At 44.5% G+C, this 18,024-nt stretch overlaps 1 protein-coding gene across 1 annotated transcript; it reads right to left on the bottom strand.

Annotated features, from left to right (window-relative positions):
* Positions 1–16,186: 16,186 nt before the first annotated feature.
* Positions 16,187–17,697, bottom strand: LOC145137572 (peroxidase 64-like). Its single transcript, XM_079071704.1, has 4 exons — positions 17,413–17,697; positions 17,088–17,276; positions 16,837–16,999; positions 16,187–16,745 (listed from the first exon to the last, which is right to left on the bottom strand). The coding sequence occupies exons 1-4, from the start codon at positions 17,632–17,634 to the stop codon at positions 16,351–16,353; spliced, it is 969 nt and encodes a 322-aa protein (XP_078927830.1). The 5' UTR covers positions 17,635–17,697; the 3' UTR covers positions 16,187–16,350.
* Positions 17,698–18,024: the final 327 nt, after the last annotated feature.

Genomic DNA, 18,024 nt, shown 5'->3' with positions numbered 1-18,024 from the left:
GGACACATTTAGAAATCGGGTTCGGGTTTGGGAAATCAAGACCCGCCCCGAACCCGCCCTGTTGCCATTCCTACTAGTGATGACTGACTACTTCTGAAAATGGATAGAAGTCGAAGTCTTCGTCCAAGTAATAGATAAAGAGGTAGTTTCCTTCATCAAACATAACATCTTGACCAGGTTCGGGATCCCTGTCGAAATTATATGCGACAATGGATCTCAATTCATAAGCAAAAGGGCAAGGGACTTTTCCACAAGTTGGTGAATCAAGATGGTAATGTCTACTCCTGTCCACCCTCAAGCCAACGGCCAAGCAGAATCCAGCAACAAAATTATAATCAACAACTTGAAGAAAAGGTTGGATGAGAAGAAAGGAAGATGGTCAGAAGAACTTCCTTTCGTATTATGGGTAGATAGGACCACTTCCAAGATAGCTACAGGCCAAACATCATACTAATTAGTGTTTGGAATGGAAGCAATGATTCCCACTGAAGTGGTGATCCCAACAGCAAGATACCTACTCCAAAACCAAGAGGACAACGACAGGATCCTGGCCCATGATCTTCACACTAGATGAACTTAGGGATCTTGCCAAGATCCGTATTGCTGCTCATCAACAGAGGATCACCAAGGCATACAATAAAAATATAAAAGTTAGAAGATTCCAAATAAGAGACTTGGTACTAAGGAAAACATTCCAAAATACCAAGGATCCTAGTGCAGGTAAAGTGACACCTAAATGGGAAGGGCTATATCTCATAGATGCCGAAGCAGGAAAGGGGGCATATTGGTTGGCCATCCTATATGGAAATATCTTTCCAAGATCATGGAATGCTATACATCTCAAAGCCTATTTTATATAAGTAAGATCAGTCATTTCCCAACGCACCCGAGGTACGCATGTTATTTACCTTTTACTCTTTATTTTTTATTACTATTTATTCCCTCCAAATATCGTTACTGACTTAAGCATCGGAGGGGCATTAGCTAGGCTAACGCCCACCCCTAGCTAATGTTTGCTGCACACAGGGACTTAAGGATCCTGACACTCAAGGATCCTGGCACTAAAGGATCTTGACAGATGAATATTCAAGGATCCTGACACTTAAGGATCTTGACAGATGAATATTCAAGGATCCTGACTGTAACGTCCCAAAAATACCAGCTAAAAATTTCATTTTTAAATTAGGTTAATACATAAAACATCGTTATAAAACGTTCATAACAAAATATTCAGAGTACATCCCAGAAACTCCACAGTGCGGAAAACATGAGAGTGTGTGATATGCCGCTACCGCGCCGGCTCCTGTCCCCTAGCTGAAGAGGTACCTGAAAACAAAACTATAAAACGTAAGCACGAAGCTTAGTGAGTTCCCCCATAATGCCACATACCATGCAATCATATAATGAACAGCTAAGAGATACGGGCCTCGCCCACACTCTACTTTCTGAGAGATACGGGCCTCGCCCACACTCTACTTTCTGAGAGGTACGGGCCTCGCCCACGCTCTGCTATCCATGGAGATACGGGCCTCGCCCACACTCCGCTACTAAACCATAACATACAAGTATCACACAGACAACAAGTATAAGCAATTCTATCATACTGGCATATATCACAATCAAACTCAGCTATGAGATACGGGCTCCGCCCACACTCCGATACTAACATATCGTCTATACGGGCCGGCCTTGGTGCCTTAGACCCGTCCCTACTGGAAGGAAACTCACCTCGAGAGTAGCTGCCGAAAACCTGCTCAGACTACGCTTGGCTGCCGCACCTGTAATCCCTCCGGCTATAAATCCGTAAACATGGATTAGGTACTCATAAATACCCCTAAGGTCAAATGACCGGTCAAAGTCAACTCCTTGGTCAAAGTCAACCTTCTGATTGACTGGACTCGCCGAGTCCATATGGCGACTCGTCGATTCCTTCTATGTCTAGCCCGACTCTGACTCATCGGGTCCCTGTTCCCACTCACTGAGTCAGCCTGACTCGCTAGACGGGGACAACTAACAAACCCGCAACTGGACTCGCCGAGTCCAAGGGGGTGACTCGCCGAGTCCGACGAACAGATCTCACAAATCGCTCCAATCTTCCATCAGAACATCAACCTTGGAGATTTGGAGATTCTGGGACTATAGCTACACGTTAAATTGCTAATTCCACGTGCGACTACGGAGGGTTGGACCTCCTACACTTAAACCCTTCTTATCCTAGTGACTGATCATATGACTCGCCGAGTTGGAAGAACAACTCGTCGAGTTCAAGGCTATATTCAAGGGACTCGCCGAGTTTGAAGAACGACTCGCCGAGTACCAGGCAATCTTCATAGGACTCGCCGAGTAGTTTTTCCAACTCGCCGAGTCTAAGGCCATCTTCATGGAACTCGCCGAGTGCACTTTGGCACTCGCCGAGTACCCTTCGACTCTTCACCCATTCTGGCCAAAACTGAGACATGTAATGGTTCCAAACCATAAATCTAAGCTCCTAGGGCGTAAACACACGGAGTTTGGGAGGTTTAAGGTCTTGAAATCCACATATAAGGGACAAAAAGGGAATCTATTATACTAAAGATTAAGAAGGAGCTTTCTTACCTGGTTAGGAGCTTCTCCCAGGGTAGATTTCGGATCTACCACACTTCCTTGCACCCTCCAACTTCCTCCTTCTTCTCTTAAGCTTCAAACTTCCTTCACCAAGCCAAAATCACTCTCAAGGATCAAAATGGGCTAGGGTTTCGCTCTCCAGTTCTTCTGGAAGAGAATGGGACGAAATGGGTGTTTTAGAATGGGTAAAATAGGGTGCAATGTCTGAAAATAGAGTTTCATCCAGACAGGTGGACTCGCCGAGTCCATGCATCGACTCGCCGAGTTCACCGCTCAAATCTCGTGTCCACCCTGCTGCTACTCGGCGAGTCAGGACGCAGACTCGCCGAGTTCGTGGCAAAATTAAGATAAAAACTTAAATAAAATCATACCATGAACCCGGTGTTACAAATCTCCCCCACTTATTTTAGACTTCGTCCTCGAAGTCTGCCGCTCCCTTCCGGAACAGCTCCGGATAATGCTCCATCATCTCATCCGCAGGCTCCCAAGTCCATTCTGAGCCCTTCCGATGCTGCCATTGCACCTTCACCAGCTCCACCCTTTTGTTCCTCAGTTCCTTCAACTTCCGGTCTAGGATAGCCACAGGCCGCTCGATATAATTCAGGCTGTCATCAACCTGGATGTCCTCCAAAGGTACCACTGCTGAATCGTCCACCATGCACTTCCGCAGCTGGGAGACGTGGAAAGTGCTGTGGATCTGACTGAGTTCGGCTGGCAGGTCTAGCTGATATGCCACCTTGCCCACCCGGGCTGCAACCCTAAACGGTCCAATATACCTGGGACCCAACTTGTCCCGTTTCCTGAATCGGATGACGCCCTTCCACGGTGACACTTTCAGGAGAACCATATCCCCGACCTGGAACTCCAGGTCTGATCGGCGCCTATCGGCATAACTCTTCTGCCGACTCTGAGCAGTCTGAAGCCTGCTCCGGACCTGCTGAATCTTCTCTGTCGTCTTGAGCACTACTTCGGTGCTCCCCATGACTCTCTGTCCAACCTCGCCCCAACATATCGGGGTCCTGCACTTCCTCCCGTACAACATCTCGAAGGGAGGACAGTCAATACTCGCGTGATAGCTGTTATTGTATGAAAACTCGGCTAAAGGAAGATAGGTATCCCAGCTACCACCGAAGTCTAAAACACACGCCCGCAGCATGTCCTCCAGAGTCTGGATGGTCCGCTCGCTCTGGCCATCCGTCTGCGGGTGAAAGGCTGTACTAAAATGCCGACGAGTACCCAGCTCATCATGAAACTTCTTCCAGAACCTGGAAGTGAACCGCACATCCCTATCCGAAATCACTGAAACTGGCACCCCGTGCCGTGCCACCACCTCTCTGATGTAGATATCGGCCAATTTCTCGGCCGAGATGCTCTCCTGAATCGGGATAAAGTGGGTGCTCTTGGTTAATCGATCGACGATGACCCATATCGAATCCACTCCCCGCGTAGTCCTGAGAAGCTTGGTGATGAAATCCATCGTGATGTCTTCCCATTTCCACAGCGGGATATCCAACGGCTGCATCTTGCCGTGTGGTCTCTGGTGTTCGGCCTTGACCTTCCTGCAGGTCAGGCACCGCTTAACGTACCATGCTACATCCCGCTTCATGCAGGGCCACCAATAGTCCAGACGAAGATCCCTATACATCTTCGTTGCCCCTGGATGAATGGAGAATCGGGATTTGTGCGCCTCCTCCATCAGAACCTGGCGCACGCCTCCGAGGTATGGAACCCACACCCTGCGGTGTAATGTCAATAATCCCCTGCTATCATGGTCGAAGGAGGAAACCTGTCCCACAATCCGCTCACTCTTCCGATGTTCCTCCTTTATAGCCTCCTGCTGAGCCTCCCGGATCCGCTCCAAAAGCGGAGTCACCACTGTCATCCGCATGCAAATATCCCTGATCGGCGCCGCCTTGCGGCTAAGCGCATCGGCCACCACGTTGGCCTTTCCCGGGTGATAAAGGATTTCACAATCATAATCCTTTACCACATCAAGCCACCGACGCTGCCTCATATTCAGATTTGGCTGGTCCATGAGGTACCTCAAACTGTTGTGGTCCGTGTAAATCGTACAGCGAACCTCATAGAGGTAATGACGCCAAATCTTGAGGGCGAACACAACAGCCCCCAACTCCAAATCATGCGTCGGGTAGTTCACCTCGTGAGGCTTCAGCTGCCTCGACGCGTAGGCGATGACATGCCCTCTATGCATCAATACCGCGCCCAAACCTGAGATGGACGCATCGCAGTATACAACAAAATCCTCCATACCCTCTGGCAAGGCTAAGATTGGCGCCTCGCACAATCTCTGTCTCAGTGTCTCGAATGCTGCCTGCTGCTCAGGCCCCCAACGAAAGACCACAGCCTTCCTCGTTAACCTGGTCAGGGGTAATGCTATCTTGGAGAAATCCTGAATGAATCTCCGATAGTAGCCAGCTAATCCTAGGAAACTCCAAATCTCAGATGGAGACTTCGGAACCTCCCATCTCATCACGGCCTCCACCTTGGCCGGATCCACCGAAATCCCGTTCTGGTTGACAAGGTGCCCAAAAAATTGCACCTCGCGCAACCAGAACTCACACTTGGAGAACTTAGCGTACAAGTTCTCCCTTCTCAAGGTCTCCAAAACCTCCCGCAAATGCTCCTCATGCTGCTCTCGCGTCTTGGAGTAAACCAAGATATCATCAATAAATACTATCACCGACCGGTCTAACATCGGTCTACACACACGGTTCATGAGGTCCATGAACGCGGCAGGAGCATTGGTGAGCCCGAAAGGCATCACCACGAACTCATAGTGGCCATAACGTGTCCGAAATGCCGTCTTCTGCACATCCTCCTCTCTGACCCTCACCTGGTGATACCCTGAACGCAAGTCTATCTTGGAGAACCAATATGCTCCCTGAAGCTGGTCAAAGAGGTCGTCAATCCTCGGGAGTGGGTAGCGGTTCTTCACCGTTACCTTATTCAGCTCCCTATAATCGATACACATCCGATGCGACCCGTCCTTCTTCTTCACAAACAGAATCGGGGCTCCCCAGGGTGAACTGCTCGGTCTAATGAAACCCTTGTCTAACAGCTCCTGAAGCTGTGTAGACAACTCCTGCATCTCAGGAGGAGCCAACCGATACGGTGCCTTGGCTATCGGAGCCGCACCAGGGACTAGGTCGATCCTGAACTCCACCTGTCGCTCTGGAGGTATCCCAGGCAGCTCCTCGGGGAATACATCCGCGAACTCTCGTACTACAGGCACATCGCCCACCGTCGCCTTACCCGCCTCCCGGGTGTCCATGACATATGCGACATATCCTGCGCAACCCTGCTGAAGGTAACGCCTTGCCCTCGCTGCCGAACAGAAGGTTGGCCCTCGCTGTGATCTCTCACCCTGAATTACTAACTCTCCCCCACTTGGGGCTCTGACTCGTACTAACTGTTGCGCGCAATCTATCACTGCCCCATTGGGACTCAGCCAATCCATACCAATAATGACCTTGTTTCCCCGCAATGGAATGGGAACTAGGTCAACCAAATACCCCTCTTCAAACAACCTCAATACACAATCTCGGAAGACCTCTGATGCTCGCACCGACCGGTCGTCCGCAATCTCGACCTCTAAAGGGCAATCCAACATGCTCGAGGACTCAGGAAACTTCTTGCTAAGTGCAAGAGAAACAAAGGATCGGGTAGCCCCCGAATCAAACAACACCTGGACTGGAATACCGTTCACATGGAACGATCCTAAACGTATATACACAGAGCACATATCAATATCATAAATCTCATATAAATAGGTCAGAGGGAAAGAATCATACCCGTCACCACATCGGGTGCGGCGCGTGCCTCCTCGGCTGTCAGCTGAAATGCCCGGCTCCTCACCACCGGAGCCTCTGCCTTGCCCTGCCGGCCATCTGTAATCCGCAGGGTCGCTGGAGCTGGCGCCTGTACGGGCGCTGCTGCTGTCAACTGGGGGCAGTTGGCCCTCTTGTGGCCCCTCTGGTTGCAGTGCAAACACAGCAACTCAGATGTCTGAATAACCGGAGCAGGGGCAGTACAATCCCTGCTGAAGTGTCCCGTCTTGCCGCACCTGTAGCAGCCTGTCGATCCTAATCTACACGCTCCCTCGTGCGACCTGCCGCACTTCCTGCAGCGGCCCGGTCCTGAATGGCCTTTCGGCCTACCATCTGATCCCTTGGGCTTCTTTCCCGAAGCCCCTATCGTCTGTCCCTCCTCTGCCTTCCTCTTCCGGACGTGCTCCAGATCTATCTCCCTCTCCCTCGCCCTAGCAATCATAGAATCCAGGGTAGGGCAAGCTGAAAAACTGACATCCTCCCGAATGTCGGCTCGCAGCATGTCATGGTAGCGGGTCCTCCTCATATCCTCATCACCTGCATACTGGGGCACCAGTAACGCCCTCTCCCGGAACTTGGCGGTGATCTCCGCCACAGTCTCCGTCGTCTGTCTCATATCCAAAAACTCTCTGGCTAACTGCTGGAGTTCCACTGCAGGTGCGAACTCCGCTCTGAACCGGGTCACAAAAGTCTGGCCACGTCATAGCCTCAACAGCCGATGCTCCCAATGAGTCACCAACAGACTCCCACCAATCCCTAGCTCGGTCTCTCAAACATCCTGCTGCATACCTCACCTTCGACCCCTCGGGGCAGAAGCTGGTCAGCTGCGCAGACTCAATGTCTGCGATCCATCGTCTGGCCACAATGGGGTCCTTCGCCCCATGGAAATCCGTCGCACCGCTGCTCCTGAAGTCCTAGAAGGACAGTGTGCGAGATCCTGACTGGCTAGCCGCCATATCACTCCTGAACGCCCTGAGGCGATCCTCCATCAACTCAACAATACCCTCCTTGATCGACCCGAAGATGAGGGGAGTCGACTCAAGGATGCCCCTGGTAATCTCTGACGCGATGAACTCACGTAGACCCTCATCAATTGGTTCGGACCCTGAACCCGAACCCGATCCTGAGCCTCCCGCTCCCTGTCGTGTGGTCACCATACTGAAAAATATAGCATAACCACCATCAAACGATATTCCACTAACGAGGCTCACATACATATCACTAGTCCCCGGTCTCGCCTCGGCCCTTTTTGAATCGAGTACGGATCCTCCGCTTTCAGTAGTACGGGCCCATACTACCTTCCACGTCTATCCGTACTTTCCTCAAGAATTGCCTCAACTCAACCAAGTCCTTTCTACTAATACTGCGGTTCTCGTGCTACTCTCGCCCTAGGCTTACCCTAAGTAATCGTCATCCCACTCTCTGCCATCAGCTGCACAAGAAGTCCCTGCTTTCTTTCCCTAACTAGCTCGCGAATACTATTACATATTACTCAGACTAGATAATTATTCGAATGAGAGGTCCTACCCTACAACGGTTGGACTCAAACAAGAGCTGCGAAATAGGGCTAGACCCAACCTTCTGAAATTATTTAATCCTTGCAATATGTAACTTAGCATATTCGTTCACTAGTTAGTGAAAGACGAATATAACTCCTAATAGCACAAAGCAAGCAGCATTCGGGCATTGAGTACACATAATCAAGTATATACTACTCTGGCTATCATACTGACTGATCTGTACTAGCATGCAATTCTCAAAAAGCCAAAACACATAAAGCAGGCACATAAGGCATCATTCCTAGATCCTTAGTCCTATTCTAGCATGCTGTTCTACTGAAACTGAACTGATAATCATAACGTAAACTTGTATGGGTACTTTGGGGAAAACTTACTTGAGCTCGGCCGGTCGCGCACATCACACACCTTTTTCTTTTTAGAAATCCCTTTTACTTAGTCTTTAGAAAATCATTTCTTTATAAAAATCTTTTAATCCCTCGATTTGAGTCCAGACACCCCCGAAGGTGTGTCCGAATCCCTCAAACCAGGGCTCTGATACCAACTTGTAACGTCCCAAAAATACCAGCTAAAAATTTCATTTTTAAATTAGGTTAATACATAAAACATCGTTATAAAACGTTCATAACAAAATATTCAGAGTACATCCCAGAAAATCCACAGTGCGGAAAACATGAGAGTGTGTGATATGCCGCTACCGCGCCGGCTCCTGTCCCCTAGCTGAAGAGGTACCTGAAAACAAAACTATAAAACGTAAGCACGAAGCTTAGTGAGTTCCCCCATAATGCCACATACCATGCAATCATATAATGAACAGCTAAGAGATACGGGCCTCGCCCACACTCTACTTTCTGAGAGATACGGGCCTCGCCCACACTCTACTTTCTGAGAGGTACGGGCCTCGCCCACGCTCTGCTATCCATGGAGATAAGGGCCTCGCCCACACTCCGCTACTAAACCATAACATACAAGTATCACACAGACAACAAGTATAAGCAATTCTATCATACTGGCATATATCACAATCAAACTCAGCTATGAGATACGGGCTCCGCCCACACTCCGATACTAACATATCGTCTATACGGGCCGGCCTTGGTGCCTTAGACCCGTCCCTACTGGAAGGAAACTCACCTCGAGAGTAGCTGCCGAAAACCTGCTCAGACTACGCCTGGCTGCCGCACCGGTAATCCCTCCGGCTATAAATCCGTAAACATGGATTAGGTACTCATAAATACCCCTAAGGTCAAATGACCGGTCAAAGTCAACTCCTTGGTCAAAGTCAACCTTCTGATTGACTGGACTCGCCGAGTCCATATGGCGACTCGCCGAGTCCTTCTATGTAGCCCGACTCTGACTCATCGGGTCCCTGTTCCCACTCACTGAGTCAGCCTGACTCGCTAGACGGGGACAACTAACAAACCCGCGACTGGACTCGCCGAGTCCAAGGGGGTGACTCGCCGAGTCCGACGAACAGATCTCACAAATCGCTCCAATCTTCCATCAGAACATCAACCTTGGAGATTTGGAGATTCTGGGACTATAGCTACACGTTAAATTGCTAATTCCACGTGCGACTACGGAGGGTTGGACCTCCTACGCTTAAACCCTTCTTATCCTAGTGACTGATCATATGACTCGCCGAGTTGGAAGAACAACTCGTCGAGTTCAAGGCTATATTCAAGGGACTCGCCGAGTTTGAAGAACGACTCGCCGAGTGCCAGGCAATCTTCATAGGACTCGCCGAGTTGTTTATCCAACTCGCCGAGTCTAAGGCCATCTTCATGGAACTCGCCGAGTGCACTTTGGCACTCGCCGAGTACCCTTCGACTCTTCACCCATTCTGGCCAAAACTGAGACATGCAATGGTTCCAAACCATAAATCTAAGCTCCTAGGGCATAAACACACGGAGTTTGGGAGGTTTAAGGTCTTGAAATCCACATATAAGGGACAAAAAGGGAATCTATTATACTAAAGATTAAGAAGGAGCTTTCTTACCTGGTTAGGAGCTTCTCCCAGGGTAGATTTCGGATCTACCACACTTCCTTGCACCCTCCAACTCCCTCCTTCTTCTCTTCAGCAGGGAATCCCCACCAAGGATCGAATCATGTCTCATACAGAAGTATTTCTCCTTCCAAGCACCGTCGTTATGTTTTCTTTTTAGAACCAGATGGGATTTGTGGGGTTTCAACCTAAGAAGAAAACTGAAGTTTGCCAAGGTAGTAAGATCATATCATGTGCTTCTGCCGTTGGCTTGATCATGTATGCTATGACATGTACTCACCCTGATGTGGCTTTTTCTTGGAGCATGGTTAGCCGATATCAAGGGAATCCTGGTAGAGCACACTGGATTGCAGTAAAGAACATTCTTAAGTACCTACGGAGGACTAAGGACTGGGTCCTTACCCTCGGTGGGAGTGATGACTTGAGAGTTACAAGGTATAGTGACGCCAACTTTCAGACCGATAGAGATAATTTCCGCTCTCAGTCGGGCTGGGTATTTACCCTAAATGGAGGAGCAGTAACAAGGAAAAGTTCCAAAGAGGAGACTGTAGCCGATTCAACGTGCGAATCAGAGTACATAGCAGCAAGCGAAGCGTCGAAGGAGGCAATATGGATAAAGAATTTCATCGGAGACCTTGGAGTTGTACCAGCCGTAAAGGAGCCTATGGAGATTTTCTGTGACAATGAGGGTGCGGTCGCCTTAACCAAGGAACCAAGGGATCATGGTAGATCTGTAACATCCCAATTTTCAAGGCCAAAAATTTCATTTTAAAATTAAGTACCTCATGAAATAGTGTACCAAAACATTGTCAAGGTTACATCAACTTATAAAAACCATAACGTCATGTTCCAAAATCACAATATCAAGAGTTATGAAAATCAGAGTACAATCCCAGAAACTCCTTGCGGAAATCATGTGTGTGTGTAATGCGCTGCTACACCGCCGGCTCCTTCCCCTTGGACGAAGAGGTACCTGAAACCAAAACTGAAACTGTAAGCACAAAGCTTAGTGAGTTCCCCCATCATACCACATACCAAAACCACATACATATTGCCGGGCAATTATGGGCTGCCCGACCTACCTATGTCAAGCCATTATGGGGTGCTGACCTACCCATGTCAAGCCATTCTGGGGTGTTGACCTACCCAAGTCAGGCTATTATGGGGTGCCGACCTACCCTCCGGTCTATCTCGACCGAATACGGGGACTATTTCACCCCTACCGCTAGCATATCATATCATATCATAATCATGCTGTCAGAAATATCCGGGGTGTCCGACCTACCCATTGGTCCTAGCGACCGAATCCGGGACTAGTCCCCTCCTACTGATACTATCTCACATAATATAGCATACTAGCATACACATATATCAAGCACAAGCAACCCAGATGATTATCACAAAGACAATCATCACAACAAAACAATTACCAGTGGGCCGGCCTTGGTGCCTTAGACCCACTTCTACTGGAAGGTAACTCACCTCGATGTCGTGTAGTATCTGAAATATCCTCGGCATGAAAGTCGACTCCCCTCGACTCCTCAATCCCTACACGGCAACCCTTCTAAGTTATCAATTCGAACATGCAACCCAAACCAGGGTCAACTCAATTCAGCCAAAGTCAACATTGGTCAAAGTCAACATCCAGTTGACCTGACTCGACGAGTTGGTCCACCAACTTGTCTAGTCCATACTCCTCTAACTCGAACCAACCCCCGACTCTACTCGTCGAGTCTAGCAAGAACTCAACGAGTTCTCCTTCCATCATACCATCGGGACCATCTTCATCCGACTCGCCGAGTTCATCCTTGAACTCGTCAAGTTCATCTCCCTCATAAGAATGTGTCCATTCTATGACTCGTCGAGTTGTATGAACAACTCGTCGAGTCCATCTTCAAAGATTGGGAGATTGCCTTGGACTCACCGAGTTTGCTCAACCACTCGTCGAGTCCCATGATTCCCAGGTCCATAATCTCGTCCATCTTTGTTGAGTCCTTCTCTAGACTCAACCAGACCCTCAAAACAGCAAGGGTTGGAGAACCACTATCCGACTCGTCGAGTCCCAAGAACAACTCGCCGAGTCCACTAAAGTCCATGTCCATAAACTCGATTTCTGTCAAGCTCATCTCATCCAAAGGGTAGATCTGACCTCCTAGGGCCGATATAGCACGTAAAGCCATGAACTTTACGTTCATGCATGGGTCTTTTAGCCCTAAAGGACTACAAATGATGTCTAAAAGATGCATGGGGCTCTCATGGCCATAAAGTTGGCACCTTTATGCCATGAGACCCCTCCAATGACCAAGATCTGGAGTCAATACTCCCTATAACACTTCACAACCCGAAAATGGCTTAGAAAGCCCTAAATATACCCAAAATCCAAGCCCTAAAGATGAATAAACACATGGAAGATCAAAGCAGGAGCTTTTAATTACCTTAAATGAGCTGGAAATGGAACACAAAATCTGGATCTCCAAGCTCCAACTTGAACTCCCAAGCTCCTTTCCCCTTCTCAAGCTTCACAATCCACCAAAATGCACCAAAATGGTCTTAGAATACTCAAACATGGCTAGGGTTTCGATATGATGTCTTCTGGGAGTATAAGGGACGATGGAGGTTGAGATAAGTTGTTTAAATAGGGTGCAAACCCTCAAATTTAGGGTTTCACTCAAACAGCACCTACTCGCCGAGTCGGTCTCCCGACTCGTCGAGTAGGCCACTTAAACTTCCTGCGAAACACGACTCTACTCGACGAATTGGTCCGTCAACTCGTTGAGTCCCAGGGGAAATACATGAAATTCTTGAATTTAATTACGTACCAGGAATCGGGTGCTACAAGATCCAAGCACATCGACATAAAATATCACTTCATAAGACATCGAGTAGAAGAGGGACTCCTCATAGTGAAGAGGGTATCGTCAGAGGATAACCCAACAGATCCCCTTACGAAGGGACTGAGTAAGGTTAAGCACTTGCAGCATGCTAGGAGTATTGGGCTGAAGGACGATATTAGTTTTAGTGATTAGATAGACAGTTAGAAACTTGTAATAAATAAATGTAATTGACGTTTGATGATTTAATAAAATGGGTTTTATTTATAAGTAAAGTTTACTGTCTTTTGTCAATTGTTTATTTTATGTTTCACTTTTCGCATGTTTTGACTTCCAGAATAATATGATTATTCAAACTATCCACAGTCAATCATACTTTGGAAGTAGGTTATGAAGTTAGACTGTCATGAATTGGTTTGTAGATTGTCTAAGGTGTTTAGACATAGCAAAAGTTTTCTACAATGTTCATGAGTGCTCCTAAAATAAGATTTGAGTATTGGATTAAACCCACGCTCACATGAATCACTTCATGGAATTTATCACGGGTGATTGTGAGACGATAATATCGTATAGTATTCAAACCAAGATATATGAGTTGTTGATTACGAGTTGGTTGTGCATTGATAGTACGAAAACACATCAGTAACTTGATGTTATAAAACATATTGTTGTGTATAATTTACCAAGTAATTGGTACAAGCATATAAGTCGAAGTTTATCTGTTCCTTTTATCCTAAGAGGATTAAAAGCGATATCTTGGTCCCCTCGATGATTTTGTTTTGACTTATGTGTCGGGCCCGGTCAGGACTCAATTGATGTGTTCAATTAAATTCTATGTCAAACAAATCAGAAATCGGGAAACAAACTGCTGGACAATAAGTATGACTATGTTCCATATCTTTGTCCACACGATATCTTGAAGAACAGAGGATTATATGATCCCTTATCTAAAGGACGCGTCATTAGGTCAGAGTTCGACATCGGCTTTTGAGAGCTACGACTGCTAATCGGATTTTGAAGTTACATTGGCAGTTATAGTTATTAGACTTATCCAAGTGGGAGACTGTTGGATTAAGTGTCTAAGCCCATAACTATAATTTGTATGTACTTGACCCGATAATAGCATGGTTCTTTTGGGTTTAAAGTCGTCCCACCGGATACCTGCATCTGGATCTACATCCGCTGTTGGAGTTTGATCGTAGATTGCATATAGGTCTACCTCATCACTTCGTGAAAATTAGAGTGTTGGTGCCTGTTATCTTGTGTTTGAGCAGTTGTTGATGAAGGAAGAGGAGGAATACAGTAATGACTTCAATCAATTCCCTTCAAGATTCAACAAGTATTAGGTAGTTTGAGAAGTCTAATAATCAACGAGATTGTGATTCCATTCACAGGATACATCCATTCGACGAATTTTTGATTCTATTCACAGGATACAGGGTATTGCCAACGTCACGTTCGGCACATATGTTGAACTAGATCTCGATGTGGGTATTGCAAAAAATTCTCAGATTTAAATGAATCAGGTTGGAGCAAGTGGGTCTCCTGTTTTCATCAACGGAGTTTTTGAAGGTTTCAACATCAATGGAGTTTTTGAAGGTTGCAAAAAATCGAATGTTTCAAAATCGAATGTTTCATCAATGGAGTTTTTGAAGGTTTCAAAAGCTAATTTCTTGATGTTGGTTTTGCTGGTTTTTGACATGGGGAAGATGACACTTACTGTTTCGATTGAACACCCAAATTATTCATTGATTTTAGCTTAGATTGAAGAGCATCGTTTGCTTGTGTGTGTTTTTTTTTTCCCTTAGAAGTGTAGGCTGTAATGTTCTTTCTATGAAGTTGCCAGCTTTAGAACAAATGAAGAAGAGGTGGAGTTGAAAAAATTAATCTGGGTTTTTTCTTCAAATCCTAAATGGTGTTCAGAGAGAGAGAGAGAGAGAGAGAGAGAGAGAGAGAGAGAGAGAGAGAGAGAGAGAGAGAGAGAGCCTATATTATTTTTTAATTGTTAAAATAAATAAATAAATATTAAATTTAAAAAAAATTAAAGAAAAATGAAAAAAAAACACCTCAAGGATATTATAGTCATTTCAATTTTCGGAGAGACTATTTTTACATAAAACTAGTCCAAAAGGACCACGAAGCCAAAAAAATCTTGGTTTGGACTAAACCCCAAAAAAATGCATACCATAGGGACCATTTTTGCAGTTTTGTCTATTTATTATTAATAAAATATTAAATTAAATAGATAAAAATATAAAAATTATATCAGGAGAACATTTTAGTCTTTTCAGTTTCTAATGGACAAAAACGACAAACAAACTAGTTCAAAATAACCACCAATCCAAAAAAATCGTGCTTTAGACCAAAAAAAAAAAATACATACCACAAGGACTATTTTTACAGTTTTATCATAGTTATAACAGCATATACAACGAATTAAAAAACTAAACTTATGTACTAGTAAGGAAGGTATTGGGTAAATAAGATACAACGAATTAAAAAACTAAACTTATGCACTAGTAAGGAAGGTATTGGGTAAAAAAGTTTAGTGTGCTAAACCCATAATAAATTTACATTTCTTAAGATGGTTCATGGAATCAACCATTATGCACGAGTGGATACATGGATATGTCAACAGGTGAAAGTTGAAGCGATATGTCAAAATATTGTAGTTTTGTATTAATTTTCAGAAAAATCTGCATACAATTAGAAGCAACTTTTATAGTTTTTTTTTAAGTAGCTCAGCACCAAGTAAGTAAATTTTTACAAATAAACCATCTCATGAACATAAAATAATAATTATGGTATGTCTAAGGCACTAATTAATGTTTCACCAAATTATTGTATGGACAGATAAATCTCATCAAAATTATCAAAATAAATGTCAAAATGGATGTTAAAGTATGTTTAACCTTAATTCTCTCGATTTCAGGTACTCCCCTCTCCATACTTTGGGTTTACTTGTCTTTGAAACCATAGCTAATTCTTGCTCACTTAATTTAACACCATAATCGATCCATCTTTAACAAGCTATTCGACGATCCCATTTTCCAGCTTCTAATCTTACATCACAATGCATTATCTGCATCCCAATTTGAAATAAACATTGCTTGGAATGGATCTTACACTTCATTTTTCAGCAACTGTTCATCTGTTTGAAAGATGGAGATTACCAATGTAATGGACTCTTTAAGAGAACGAAGTGCTTTCTCAAGATTATTAGTAAAAATTGTTAGGAATGTTCTCAAATTTTAGTAAAAGTTTTCAAAATACACTATGCAATGACGTTTGATTTCATCTTATTTCACATCAGATATTGTTAATATTTGTTCCAGTTCAAGTTAATATAATACCAAAGAGAAATGAAAAAGATATCGAAGATTCATTAAACAGTAATCATTATTATGCAAAACGTAATACAAATACATTTTTACACTTCAAAACAAATAATCCTTCGAACTCCAATAAAATAAAAAACAATCGAAAATCCAAACAATAACATATTATGACCAATCAATCACCTTCTCTTTTCACACCAATCTGGTTCAGTTTACCACTCTACAATCAAGCCTAACCTCTTGGCCACCACTGATGCTGCTCATCGTGATCATGGACTTCACAAATGCTTTCTCAAATTCTTGTTTTGAGTTAGCAAACTTTGACACCAATGTTTTGGTATTTGCAGTGGTGACCAAGGATTGATCAGAGGAGAAAATACTCTTTCCTTGTAGAAGTAACTTATAATATCTGTTGTCAAAAGTAGTAGGTGTTGAATCAAGATTTGCACCCGCGTTTTTTGGAGTGTTTTGAGCTGGGCAAACACTCTTTAAACTAGCTGCAAAAGACGATTGCAATGTTGGGTCGACACTTTGTTTTGAAGCAAAGTTGTGTATCCTGTTTTGGAAGGATGAACAATGAGCAAACCCGAGTGTATGCCCTCCTGTACATTATAACAACCTTTAATCAGACTCTTTACATTCAACACTTTTTGGGTTTATAGACATTTTTATATCAAAATGTTGGTTAATTACCTGATAGTGCAACTAAATCATCCATGGAAAGACCTCTTTGAGCGAAATTTTGTTGCAACTGGGAAATGTTGAATGTTGGAGCTGGTAATTGTCGTGTTTCGGTTGCCTTTGAAACTCTTCCATCTTTTCTTCCTTTTGGCACATCCCATGTGGGCCCTCCTGACTACATTCGAAAACCCGCATCTTAAGAGTTAACATCAAAGCATATTAAATTTGTAACATGTAATTGTGTTAAAATGAAGATTACTAACCAGAGTGACCGCATCCCTTGCTGCTAAGGCTAAGATATCAGCACAAGAAACAGTTTTTGGACACAGAGCCTCTACTGCTTTTTTGGCATTATCAATTACATAAAATGCATGCAAAGATATGTTTGGAGGCCCGTCTTTCTCTGCTTTATTCTTTCCAGTTGAATTCAACAGCACAGAACCATCACACCCCTTCAAAATTAAAGATTTTGTTATCAATAAACAAACAAAATGTTGTATGAAAACGACAGTACAAAGATCCTTCACTTTTACATATGACATGAAAAAAACATTCTATGGAGAAGTTAAGTGAGAGAAGAGTAATCACCCTGATGAAGCAGTCATGAAAATGCATTCTAAGAAGTGCAGCAGGAACTGTTCGATCATTTAACAAGGCTTTCTTCACAACGCTTGTGATCGTTGATTCAACATGGGGACATGTTTGATCGTAGTAATTAGAACTCAGTGCAAGGATTACATTAAGATTGGCTACTCCCAATAAAATGAGACTAAATAAAAATGAAAAGAAGGTGGTGCTCTTGGCTGCCATTGTTGAAAGCAAAGAAGTTTATCAATGGTGTCCGGAAGCGATGAAGAAGATAGCACAAAGGTCGGGTATATATGTAAGGTGAAAGGAGAAGGTAGGATTAGAGGGTTGTGCATGAAGGTGGTAGTAAATCAGGTGAGCTAAAATCTTTTGATATTTTAATAATGCTTCATACAAAAACAAGAGTCGTTGATGGTTATATATATATATATATATATATATATATATATATATATATATATATATATATATATATATATAGGTTAAGGTTCATGTGAGACCGTCTAATTTTGTGAGACCGTGAGGTTAAGGTTCTAGTAGAATATACATATCTGACAAATCTAATATAATATTCTAACATTCTAAAAATCACATTAGGATATTTATAGTGTA

Source organism: Lactuca virosa, chromosome 9, assembly GCF_052849685.1.
Source record: "Lactuca virosa cultivar CGN04683 chromosome 9, Lactuca_virosa_CGN04683_v6, whole genome shotgun sequence".
NCBI lineage: Eukaryota > Viridiplantae > Streptophyta > Magnoliopsida > Asterales > Asteraceae > Lactuca > Lactuca virosa.
This window is presented reverse-complemented; position numbering and strand designations above follow the sequence as displayed.